Raw genomic sequence first — 13077 nt, 5'->3', positions numbered from 1 at the left:
AAAATTTTAAATTAACTGGGAGAAAATCTTATCCCTCAGTATACATACACACAGATAAATAGTTGTGTATGTATAGGCAAGTTTATGAAATGGTTGATAAAAGCTTACTTTATTGCTTTTTAATATATTGGAAGTTTCAGAATTTTTTGAGTAAGCAAAGTTACTTAAAATGATCAACAATCAAATATTTTTATAAAAATAAGCAGAAAATGATAGGATATCTCATTTCAGTGCCTTTTCTGTTTAATCCAGACTTTTGATGCAAAAGCTACTTGAATGTTTTTTATACACAATTTATTACAAATCATGATTTGGATATCTGTACTTTCTAATTTACATTAAAACTCTTTTAAATAGGGTTTTTGCTAATACTCCTGTAATTTTATTTTTCTTTTTGAATTTCTAGCATCTAACAACGTCTGAGTTTAATAATGATATATATTTGATTGATTAAATAAAACTCATTTTCAAGCCTTTTTTTTTTTCCTCACCAAGTCTTGTCACATAGAAAAAGTGTTGAATTAACCATTTTGTAGATCTGGGACCAGGCAGTTTGTTCCAGGTTCATAATTTTAATCTTGCTTAGTTAGATTCAATAAATTACCTTTTTTTGGTACTCTGGGAAGGTTAATGTAGAGTTTTCTCAGCTTACAAGTAAAACTAAAAAGGTTGTTGCAATTCTATCTGATTCTCTTCATTGATTATTATGCTACTTTATTATTTTATTCAACCTTTAAAAGGGCATAATTCATTTGTGTAATTGTAGTAGTCTGGTTTATGGTTATTTCTTTTAGCTTTATGTATAGTTACTTCAATTTACTATTCAATGTCTTGTTTAGGAAAACATTTTAAAAGTTTTCCTTCTTCAAAACAGGTTGTAAAAATTTCAGTTTCAAAAGTTCACCAAAAGGCAATTTGGCCTCATATTCAGGAAGATCTACATATACTGACTTTCCATTACATAACTGGCTAAGAGTTTAAATTTTTGACTTCCCCTAGCTTGTTTAAAAATTGCAGAACAATTGTTAATCGATCTGGTTATTTACGTGATTAATTTTGTATGTGGCAAATTCCCAATCCCAATGAAATGAAGTCTTGGCAAATGGTACAGATGATTAATTCAGTATTACTTTTTAAAAAAATTTCCCTTGATGCCTAGAGGAATGATGTGTATATAATAAAAGAATCCACAATCAATTTGTTGAATTGAATTGAATTTCAGGCTTTAGTTTTTCTATCAGAAAGATGAAATCATTGCCAAGACCTTTTCTGGCTTCAAAGTTCTGATCTTTTTTCTTTTGCCAAATTATACAATAGAGCAATTTGCCTACTAGGAAGGTCAGTAATTGATGGAATTTCCTCATTTGAATTGGGTAAATTAACTAACATATAAATAGATATATTAATTTCCCTAAAAAACTGCATTTAATCTAGTTATTTTCTTTGAGAAGTAGTTTTTTTGAAATTAATTCAAAATAACAAATAACTAATTTTTTCTATTACTACTGGAAATGTTAAGCAATGATTATTATAAGATTTTCCCTTTTCCTTTTAAAATCTCTTTTGTGCTAGAGTTATTTGACATTTTAAATTATAAGCACAAAGTTTGTTTCCTGAGATTCTTAATCTCAAAGACTTTACCATTTTGTAGATAGAAAGTCAGCATAGGATATCAGTGACATGTTAAAAAAACAAATGAACAAATCTAGAAATGGTACTAAACTTTGAATCAGTTTTAAAGGAAATTGGTAAAAATACTGATTTAATATGGAAGATTAATTGGGAGAAATTTTAGTGGGGGTGAAAATCTGACATTCGCCCCATTCATACTTGAAAGTATTCTATATGCTAGCTCATTATAGGATCCTCACTTAGTTACTACTGTTCTGGAACTCTGTTGTAGATTGTAATAAGTCAAGTTACTTTTAGAAATGTGTTAAATAAGAGGAAGAACATCAGCAATTTGTTAGTATTATTAAATAGATTTCCCCTTTGTGTTAAATACTGTTGTTTTATCTATTTAATTTGTGTCCCATTCCTCAATAGTCAATGATTGTGAAGAAGTACTTTGATGTTGAATGCTTGGCAAAAAAAAAAAAAAAACAAAAAACAAACTTACACCAATATAATTTGTCCAGATTTCCCTTTTAGTGGTGATTATGGTTTTTAAAGGTGATTAAAATACTTGTACCACAACAATATTTTTCAGCATGAATATTATTAACTATACTTTTTTGTGTAACAATTTTATTAAATCATGCTCTTTTAGAACATTGATTATAGGTTATCATGGTCTTTTAAAACTTAGAAAGCATTCGTAATTATAATTAGGATATAATTTACAATTTTATTTGTATTACAGTTTATAGCTGTCAAAATAAATATTAACTATTTTTTCATAACAAGTGTCAAATTATATTCTTTTGTAATTTTTTAAGTTCTTTTTTCATATTTAAAGCAAAGGCAATATATAGCACAAGTAGAATAGTTATAGAATGTTGGCTTGATAATAATTTCAGCTTTTAGAAAGTAGGAATCTGATTTTTGATTCTGACCAATGAATATTGTTGCCCAAATAGAAATCACATACATTTTTGGAGTAATTGACTAAACATTCTTTAATTCAGAAGGAAAGGAATTATGGAAATGGTGTATGTTGTGTACTTGTGGATTTAGTAGTAGGGATTCTAAAAGAAAGATAGGTAAAATCCCATAGCTTAAGGTAATAAGAGGAGAGAAATTAGTACAAGAATGATGCTTTCAAGGATCCAGGCTTTTAGGTTAAAATAAAATTTCTTATTAAAAATAGGAAGGAAGAAAGGCAGGCTAAATAGGATAATAATACAGATTTGAGAGAAAGCAAATCTTATTTTACTTTGCTCCTTTTTTTTCTTTTTTTTTTTTTTCCCCTGTCATGAAGAATGGTGCTTGATGAGGTAGAGACCAAATAGTTAATTAGGAATTATAAACCGGAGTAAATGGAGAAATTGTGATGTTATATCACATTGCCCTTAATTAGTATAAGGAATTAGGTCTCGATAAACTATGCCTGAGTGTGTTAGAAGAGTTAGCTGATAGGTTTGCTGAAATATTGTTAGTGATTATAAAAATTATGATTAATAGGAGAAATTCTGGGACACTAGTTGTTTAAATGTCTCAGCTTAAGACAACAACATCAATGAATTAAAATTTTGGCATATTCTTAGCTCAATGAAAACACTTGCAAAAATATAGAGTGGTACCCAAAGCTAGCTTAGTGGGGAAATAATCTAACTGTGTTAGAGGACTTTATGTATCAAATGAGATATATAAAATGCTTTGTAAACTCTGAAGTGCTATATAAAATTTTAATTATCCAATGAAGAAATGAATGCAAAAATATTTAGTGCTGTGAGCCAGGTGTTATGCTAAGGTTGAGGAATATAAAAACAAGAAAGTATAATAGTTTTTGGTGTTTTATATATATTCAAGCAGCTTCTATTCTGATATGTGAAGGCAGTTCTTATAGCTGAGTAGTTGCCATGGGGGAGTATTTTGTACAGAAAAGTCATTGAGATGGTGACATAATCATAGAACAATCCCTCCTTTCCAGCAGTGATAATTTTGATTTGATCATTTTTCTTGGAGTTAAGAGTTGCAAAGTTGAGGAAAGTTACTTGTGTGTCATTTGGCCTGAAGAGGTCTATGAAATAACAGCATGGATTTGAGTTCCATCAATTTTTGATAATTGATTAGCTTTCAGAAGTATATAATTAGCCTTCAAATCCCAACTGATTTTCTATCCCAGGATAGAAGTTTGAGTTGGTGGTTTGAGGTAGAGGCTGGAGTACATGATGATGGCTGATTGAAAATAACTGAGAAATAGTTTGGTCCATTATGGTTATCAACTAGCTATGGTAAATACTTAAGTGAAATACTGCCAATGAAGATAGGAACTTGAATTTTGCCATGGATTTAGCAATGTGACATGGAAGAATGAAAAGCTATGGAATCTAAAGTTGCATTTATAGTAGAACGATGTCCACATTCCTGTAGTCAGGAATGGTACTTATTGATGTCCTTCTCTCTTGCCATAATATCTTTCTTGTCTTTTTGCTCATTTTTTAAAGTTGAGTTTTGCTTCCAGGGCATAGGAGCCCTGTTCCAAGCTTCTTTTTCTAGGGCACAAGGGTCTAGTCACGGTTTTTACACTAGGGTCTCAGGTGACCCCAGCCTAATTGTGGCTATTGTGCTGGAGTCCTGAGACTGGCAATTTACCTTCTGCTCTGGGGCTGAAGGCTTCATAGCTGGTTCTGCTATGTTCTTGGCCTGCTGAGTCAGAATTGAGGCATCTTGGTTGCTTAACTGTGGTGTGGCTAAGGGCCTCTCCCTGACTTGCTCACACCCTGGCTATATTGGGCTGCACTATTCTTTAATCAAGTGAGAAAGACCTTTCCTGAAATCTTTCTAGGCTGGAAAATTATTTTACTCCCATCTTTTGGTGGATTTTCTTACTCCAAAATTTGTTTAAAGGTTTGATTTAATATCTCCGAGGGAAACTGGAGAGAGTTCTGGCAACTTCTTGGCTTCTCTCCATCTCGTCATTATTTTCCTAGCCAGTGTGTATATGTGTAATGTATGTATATATGTAAATATATGTGTGTGTGTATCTTGACTTATTTTCTTATATATTTTATCCCGATGGTAATACTTAATGAGCTTTTAAGAGTCTGAGGTTTAGTAAAATAGTTTTCATGCTTTTGGGCCAGCTTTATGATACCAGCATATCTGAATTTTCTTGTCATAGGCTTCCAGAGTAGATCAAAATTGTAACAAAAAGTCAAATGTCAGTTATTACAGTTGGAACTTTGGGAAATCTCTTCAGCTTGGTTAGTTTTTATATCTTTCGGATGGGGGAATATTTTTAAGAGTAAAATTAGTCATCAAATCCCAACTGATTTTTCAGGGTAGTATTTTCAATAGTATGAGTTTCAGACTAAAACAGTATTTGAGTAAAAGCGAGGTTTTTTTTTTTTTTTTAAACCCTAAAGAGCTCTCATTCCAATTTGTATAATTATACTTACAGTATACTAAGATATGTTTGCAGACTGTAGTATTAACTTCCTTTGTATACATGGATTTTATACCATTTTACATTAATTATCTAGATTGGGATATAGTTTTGACATTGCTGTCTGTACTAATATTAACTTACTTGAATTTATATAAAAAGATTGAGAGCCATATAAACTTGATGTGAATATTATAACTATAGAAAATGCTTTTGTAACATAGACTACCTAAAAATATAAATCATTCTGGAAATGAATAAATGAGGAGAACCAGAGTGGTGTAAGAATTTATAAACTATTCCTTCCCTTGTTTGGAGCATGCTTTGTGGAGAATAGTTTCACATTATAGGTAATAGTTCTTTGAAAAAGACAGCTGTAATTATGTATGGTTCAATATTTTTATTTTCTTAACCTCTTCCTTTTTAAATCTTAGATGGTCTTCTCCTCCCCAGCCTTTACCTGAAAACCTTGACTTAGTTTACTGAATAAATTGAGATCATTTGACTTAAATTTCTTCTTCTATTTTCATCACAGAAATCCTTGACATTTTCCCCTTAGTTTTTTTGACAGAGATGACCCTTTTTTTCAAAGCCAATACTTAAGCATATGAATTTGATCCTTTTTCCTCACATCATTTCTAGCAGATTACATCCTTATTTATTTTAACTAATTTTGAGTTTTGAACTGCTCTCTACAATGATTTCTTTCCCTACGACTTTCAAATGAACCTGTCTCACTAATTCTTAAAAATCATTGAATATATCCCCTTAAAGTATTGTTCTGTTTTGTTTTCCTTTCTTAGCCAAATTGCTTTTAAAAAGTTGTCTATATTCATCTTTCCATATCCTCCTTACTGTTCAATTCTTGCTGACTTTAAACTTAATTTGACTCAACTAGATCTATCCTCTTCAAAATTATTAGTCATCTCTTTTTAAAATGTTTGGCAAAAGTAATTTTCTTTTCCTCTTCCTTCCTGTACCATTGAGTTAAAATTAAGAAAGAGAAAAAAGAAAACATTGATGACAAATATGTATAGTCAAGTAAGATAACTTCCTAAAAATTGTGTCATAGATTGCGTCTTATTTTGCATTCTGAGTATCACCTATCAGGATTTGTATTCATCAGGTTTATCTTTTTTTAAAGTTGTTCAATATTTTTATTACAAAAAAATTTCTGTTGGTGAGGCAATTGAGGTAAAGTAACTTGCCCAGGATCATACAGCCAGCAAACATTAAGTGTCTGAGGTCAAATTTGAACTCAGGGCCTCCCAACTTCAAGACCAGTACTCCATTTATTGTGTCATCTAACTGCTCCCAATATAAATATTTTTATGCACTGTGCTCTCTACATTGTTTTTTTTGTCATGTAGTTCATCATTTCTTATGATACAATGTTATTTTATTCATATAGATATTAATTTTGTTTCAGTCATTTTCTATTTGATAAACATCTCCTTAATTTCCAGTTGTTTCTCGTTCCTTTTTGAGTTTTTTTGTAACACTGCTATGTACTGGTGTGTGTCCTTTGCTGACTCCTCATTCCTAATATATTCCCAAACTGTGAATGTTCCCTGTGATTCTGTTCAAGGCTTTTTTTCCCCCCTCTATATTTTCTTTTTGTAAATCCCTCAGATTTTATGAGTTTAACTTATCTGCTCTGGGAGATAATTCTGAGATTTACATATCCAGTCATAATCTTACCCTTAAGCTCCAATCCCATGTCACCATTTATTTGCCAAAGAGGTTAAATGAGTTTCCCCTAAAGTCACTTTAAGAATAAGTAGAATTGTATTACAGCTCCAGGTCTTTGAATCCTGGCCCTTTCAACATCCAAACAAAAAACAAAAATTAGTAAATAAAAGTTTTACTACTTTTGCTTTCTATTAGCTTTAATTATTAGTTTCCACTGTTCATTTTCTGAAGTGCATTTAAAGTTTATCTTAATTGACACAAATTTTCCTTTTCTGAATCTCTTTTAATATAACATCTGCTGCATAAAAAGGACATTGCCTAAGTCCATCAGTAACAATTTAAAAGTACCTGTTATGTATCATGTTTGTACTATTTATTAAAATGCTCTGACATTATAAATTTTCCTTTGACTTTTTCTGACTTGGGTTCCTTTAAGGTATAGAATTATTTCACCTTTCTTACATGCACTGAATTATTTCCTTAATCCAAAAACCATTATATAATTCTTACTGCCTTATATAAATAATAAAACCTAAAATATATTATGATCCTTTATATTAGGAATCTTCTTAAAAAATAAACTACCTGAAGGTAATAGCTGGATAAGATCTTCGAGGACGTTTTGATTGATGACTCTTTGGGAGAAAGAGCTATTTTGAGCAAAAAAAAAAAAAAAAAAAAAAAAAGCATATTTTTACTCTTAAAGTATCTCATTGCTTCTGTCAACATATTAAAGAAAAAATTTTCTCATCTAAATTGTTTTTAAAGTATGAATAGAAACAGTAGCAGACTTAATAAATTTGACTTAAGTTTAATATGGAACTTTATTTGTGTAGCAAAAATTGACCCCATTATGTCATCTTTGGACTTGTATCTCAAAATTATGAAATCCTGTAGAACAGTGAGATTAGAGTTTCAGCTTTATTTTAAATAAACCTTTGTATACATTCCATAAAATACCAGTCCTTACCTGAAACACTAGTGTAGAATTTTTTCTTAATTATCCTTGAAAATAAATCCGCCACCATTAGTCACAGTAGAAGAAGAAATAATCAGTTAGTTAACTCCATTCCAAGTACATGTATGGTAGGAGATATTGAGTCTTATGCTTACTATCCTTCTGGCTTAGCTAGGGATGTCATGATTAATGTATTCTACCAGGTGAAAATAATGCAGAAGTTAGAATCTGTATCTTTAACTTATTCAGAGTACTAGAGATCTAAAACCAGTTGAGACTTTAGTGCTAATTTGATCTAACCCTCTTATTTTACAAATGAATTACTTGAACTTCCAAAAAACTTGTTCAAAGAAAGTTGAAGGCTGGAGCAATGTAGTACTTGATAAATGAAAGTGAACTGAGATTCAATGAACTTGACTGAATCTTCTTTCTTTGATTTATTTTTTCTGTGATGATGGGTCAAATCACTCAATCTCTTTGGGCCTCAATTTTCTTTAAATATAAGTTGAGGTTATACTATTTTGAAGGTTAGGTTATTTTGGATTCTTCCAGCTGTGATTCTAGTTTGTGACTCAAAAAAGCTATGACCATGGATTCTGTTTCTTCAAATCATATATTCTCCCAACTGCTTATGTTATTACTCTTATCTCCCCTTTTGCCTTGGAATTAAAAGAAAGAAAATTGACTGTAATCTAGCTACCTACCTACCTACCTACCTATCTATCTATCTATAATATATTCAAGCTAAAATGTTCTGGCAGGTACTTTTAAACTTATGGACTATTACATCAGTGATGAAGATTTTTATCTTGTTCAAATTTCTGAATAAATGAAAGAAATATATTTTTAATTTTAATACTCATACCCACTTCTGAACTGAAATATATACAAACACACACACACACACACACACACTCATATATATATGAGTATTACATTTGGAACTTTGGGAAATCTCTTCAGCTTGGTTAGTTTTTATATCTTTCGGATGGGGGAATATTTTTAAGAGTATAATTAGTCTTTAAGAGTAAAATTAGTCTAGGACTGAAAATCTGTATTTTCTACTAAAAAACTCTATGACTTTGATCAACTAATTTTATCTCCCTCTGCCTTGATTTATTCATCTGTAAAATGAGATAATTGAACTAGATGACATATAAGATCCCTTCTAGGTCTAAATCTTTGACCTTATCCTATGATTATTTGTCTTGGGAATTTAAATGAATGCCGAATTACATAGATATGTTAAATCATCTGTTATTGAAACTATGTATCATTTTTAAGGGTGGTGGTGGTATTTATTTATATTTTAATTCTTAACTAAAGCCTATAAGTATACGAATACTTTTGGAATTTTTACTTTTACACCATAATCATTGCCCAGTACAATTTCTCCATTTTGTAATATAATTCTGTGTGATAGCATACCATGTTTTGTATCTATTGTTTCCAATTTCTTTTGTAGAGAAAGAAAATAGATTTCATGGATCAAGATTGAATATTACAATTGATCAGAGTGTTTCAGCATATTCATTTTATAGTCTTGTATTATTTTTTTGGTTCTTTTTATTTTAATTTGCATCAGTTCTCTAACTTCTTCCTATATAGTATGGTTGTTTTCTATTCTATTTATATATCATAGGTTGTAGGGTCTTTTCTAAGTTCCAAAGCACTCATTTTCTCCTAGAACCACTTTATTTTTTTCCCCTACTAGAAAATAATGCTATTATAAATATTTGGATATATATGAGACCTTTTTCTTCTTAACCTGCTTTGAACAATACTCAGAAGTAGGATTACTAGTTTAAAGTCACTTAAAAAACAAACCAAAAACATAAAAGGGTCAATGAAAAAGAAGGGTAATATTTGTTCACCACAGTTAAAAGTAAGCCTACTTTTTTGTAAGCCTCTAGTGATATTCCTCCGTGTTCAACATTTTTATTCAGTTTGTTCAACCAACTTTGTCTATAGGGGAGTAATAGAATGCCACTTTAAAAAGAACTGCTATAAATATTTTTGTACAAATAAGTCCTTTCCCCCTTTTTTTGATTATCTTTGGAATACCACCTCTAGTGGTGGTATTGCTGGTTCAAAGTATATGCATAATTTTATAGCCCTTTGGGTATAGTTTCAAATTGCTTTCCAGTGCATTGCTTGCAGTGTATTACTGTCTCAATTTTCCCACATACCTTCCAGTATAGATAATTTTCCGTTTTTCTCTTATTAGCCAATATGATAGATGTTACATATGGTATCTTAGAGTTGTTTAAAACTATTTAAACATTCTTCTTATCAGTAGTGATTTAGAGCATTTTTTCATGTCTATAGAGAGTTTTGATTTCTTCTTTTGGAAACTGCCTGTTCATATCCTTCAACCATTTTATCCATTGAAGAATGACTTGTATTCTTATAAATTGCTAGTCATCTCTCTTTACAAAATTGTAACTCGGTTGTTTATATGTTTGAAAAATGAGGCCTTTATCGAAGATACTTGTGAAAGTTTCTCCCAATTTTCTGCTTTACTTATAATTTTAGTTGCATTGGTTTTGTTTATGCAAAAATGGTTAAAATTAGCTATTTTATATTTTGTAATGCTCTCTATATTTTCTTTGGTGCTAAATTCTTCCTTTATCCATAGATCTGACAATTAAATTATTCCATGCTCTCTTAATTTGCTTATGGTATCACTTTTTATGTAGAAAATCATACTCATTTTGACTTTATCTTGGTACATGATGTGAGATGCTGATCCATACCTAATTTCTGCCATACTGTTTTCCAGTGTTCCCTACAGTTTTTGTCAAATGATGTATTTTTGTTCTAGAACCTAAGATCTTTTGAGTTTATTAAATAGTAGGATTGTTATGGTCATTTATTATATGCCATTTGTACCTGATCTATTTCATTTATCCACCAGTTTATTTCTTAACCAGTATCATATTGTTTTGATAATTATAGCTTTATAATCCAATTTGAGATCTGTTACAACTAAATCACCCTCTACATTTTTCATTGATTCTCTTGAGTTTTTGTTCTTCCAGATGAATTTTGTTATTATTTCTTCTGTCCTTATAAAATATTTTTTGGTAGTTGGATGGATGTCACTGAATAAATTATTTGGGTGGAATTGTCTCAGCCTGTTGGCTCAGCCTACCCATGAGTAATTAACATCTAATTGTTTAGATCTAGGTTTATTTGTGTGAAAAGTATTTTAATATAGTTATGTTCATATAAGTACCTCACTTTATCTTGGCAGGTAAACTCTGGAGATTTTTATATTGTCTATAGTTATTTTAAACAGAGTTTCTCTTTGTATTTTCTTACTCATTGACTTTGATAGTAACTTTCTATAGTTAATTTCTTCTTTTTGTTTGTTTTTTGTTACATTTTTTTCCCGCCTCTTTTGTGATTGGTGTTTTTATGGGTGTTCTCTGGTCCTGCACTTTCCCTAAAGGAGCAATTTCCATCTGGGATTAGGGAAGAGTTCATGAAAAGATAGTATTAATTTGCTCATAGCTTTAAAGTAAGATTAGACTTTCAGCTGGTACAAGTGTTGGTGAAGACTTTCCTGACATCAGGGGATTATATTGTTAAGGTATAGAAGTGAAGAAGCATAGGAATATGATTTTGAATGGTATTTTAGTAGAATATTGGCTATGAGTGCCCAAATTATTATTGCCTTAAGGCCCAATTCCTCCTGCTAGGTCTTTTTGTGGAGTCTTTTCACTAACATTTGGTTTACTTACAGGCCATATAAAAATATGGACTGGATTTGTCCTCCAGATCATAGTTTTCCCAGTTTTAAGAAGTTGTTTAGGAAAGGAGTAGGTATAACTGGAAAGATGATAGAAAATTGATTTTACCTTTATCCTTTTGTCTTGCTCTACTGTACTTCCTTTGGAGCCAATATGAATTAATAAATTTTCAATTTAAATTAAACCAGTACTCAGTTTTGATAAGTCTATATTATATTACAATTTTCAGTGTTGTTCAGATGGCAAAGTTTGCTTTCAGTCCTTTCCTTTCAAATTACGGAAAGCCAAATGTAAGAAAAAGGAAAGGCATTTGTCAGAATCCATTGGTAAGTCTTAGTTGGCCTTCCTTGTATTAGAGACCCCACCAGATACACCTACAAAAAGGAATTCAACCTTAGAGTTTCTTGATAAAACAGAGAAGTGCACAGGGGAGTGTTCTGTTAGTTGAAAAACATTTTAATTAAAAGAAGGAAAAACCAACCCAATGATCTGTCCACCCTGATTTTATTTATGTGATGTTGACATCAAAGGAAAGGTTATTTGAGGGAGGAATTGTTAGAAAAGTTGAAAATCTGTTTTACCATTCTCAATTTCTCTTTTATAGTAATAATTTCTAAAAAAATGTAGTTAAGGAATTTCTCTAAAGCCATACTAAAGTATATTAGATTTTGGCAAAGTATTATTGAAGGGCTTGAGAAGTTTTTTAACTTGGATTAAAAATGAGGAATGATGGAAGCAAGTTTTCCTTTTCAAATGTACTTGAGTGGGCATTATAGTAATATTTAGATTTTTTTTTGTACTCTATTTCAAATTAATACTGAAATAAGATAGAATTTGCAACAATGCAAATTTTTAATACTAGGTTACTTAATATTAGGGTATTTGTATATGCAGTGTTGTTTTATCAATAGGTCTATATTTCTAACATTTTGCTTTTTGTTAAATATATTGTTTTTTAAATTGTTAATGTGTTTTGCATACCACCATTTTGGTTTGATAGAATGTAAACTTCTTGTGAATATGGTTTGTTTTATTTTGTACACTTAGCACAGTGCCTAGTACATAGTAGGAACTTAAAAGTCAGATTTTTTTTGTTAGTTTTTCAGAACATATGTATGCAATGTTTTCCCCTTAGGTTAGTATGCATTTAATATATTTCTTTTTATTTCTGCAGGCAAGTCCTGTTCAGCAAAGGGTAACAGTTGATCATTGTCCATCTGGAATTAAATCAGCACCTCTGCCTCTCGATTATCTTGCTGAAATTAACAAAGTTTTACTTTCCATGGCGGATGTTGAACTGTTATTCAATTCTCCAGATCTCAACACTGGCATTTATAAGCGATTTTCTTTGCAGGAAAATTCATTGAAGGTAAATTTCAACATTATATTTAAAGAGAAGCCATAAAATGACTCATTAAGATGACAGTCTGTTTAAGTGGTCATGTATTATTTGATCTGCAGCATAGTAAAATGGCATCCAAAAAATCAGTGGTATAATAAACCTGCCTATCTCTTCTATGTAAATAATGTTATACTTCTTAAAATTTTGTAGATAAAACATTATTTAGATACACGAACTTTACAAAACTTTGCAAATGAATGAAACTATCTGCCAAATTCAT

General features: G+C 30.5%; 1 protein-coding gene across 9 annotated transcripts in view; it reads left to right on the top strand.

Annotated features, from left to right (window-relative positions):
• UTRN (utrophin) overlaps positions 1–13077 on the top strand; it is a 639104-nt gene that overhangs the window by 267161 nt on the left and 358866 nt on the right. For all 9 annotated transcript variants that reach the window (XM_031968408.1, XM_012549382.3, XM_023503255.2 and 6 more), the window contains one exon: positions 12630–12824. In XM_031968408.1, coding sequence (XP_031824268.1) covers positions 12630–12824 — 195 coding nt within the window. The remainder of the gene's footprint in view (positions 1–12629; positions 12825–13077) is intronic.

Source organism: Sarcophilus harrisii, chromosome 4, assembly GCF_902635505.1.
Source record: "Sarcophilus harrisii chromosome 4, mSarHar1.11, whole genome shotgun sequence".
NCBI lineage: Eukaryota > Metazoa > Chordata > Mammalia > Dasyuromorphia > Dasyuridae > Sarcophilus > Sarcophilus harrisii.
Note: the sequence above shows the minus strand (reverse complement) of the source record. Positions and strands in the feature narration are given on the sequence as shown.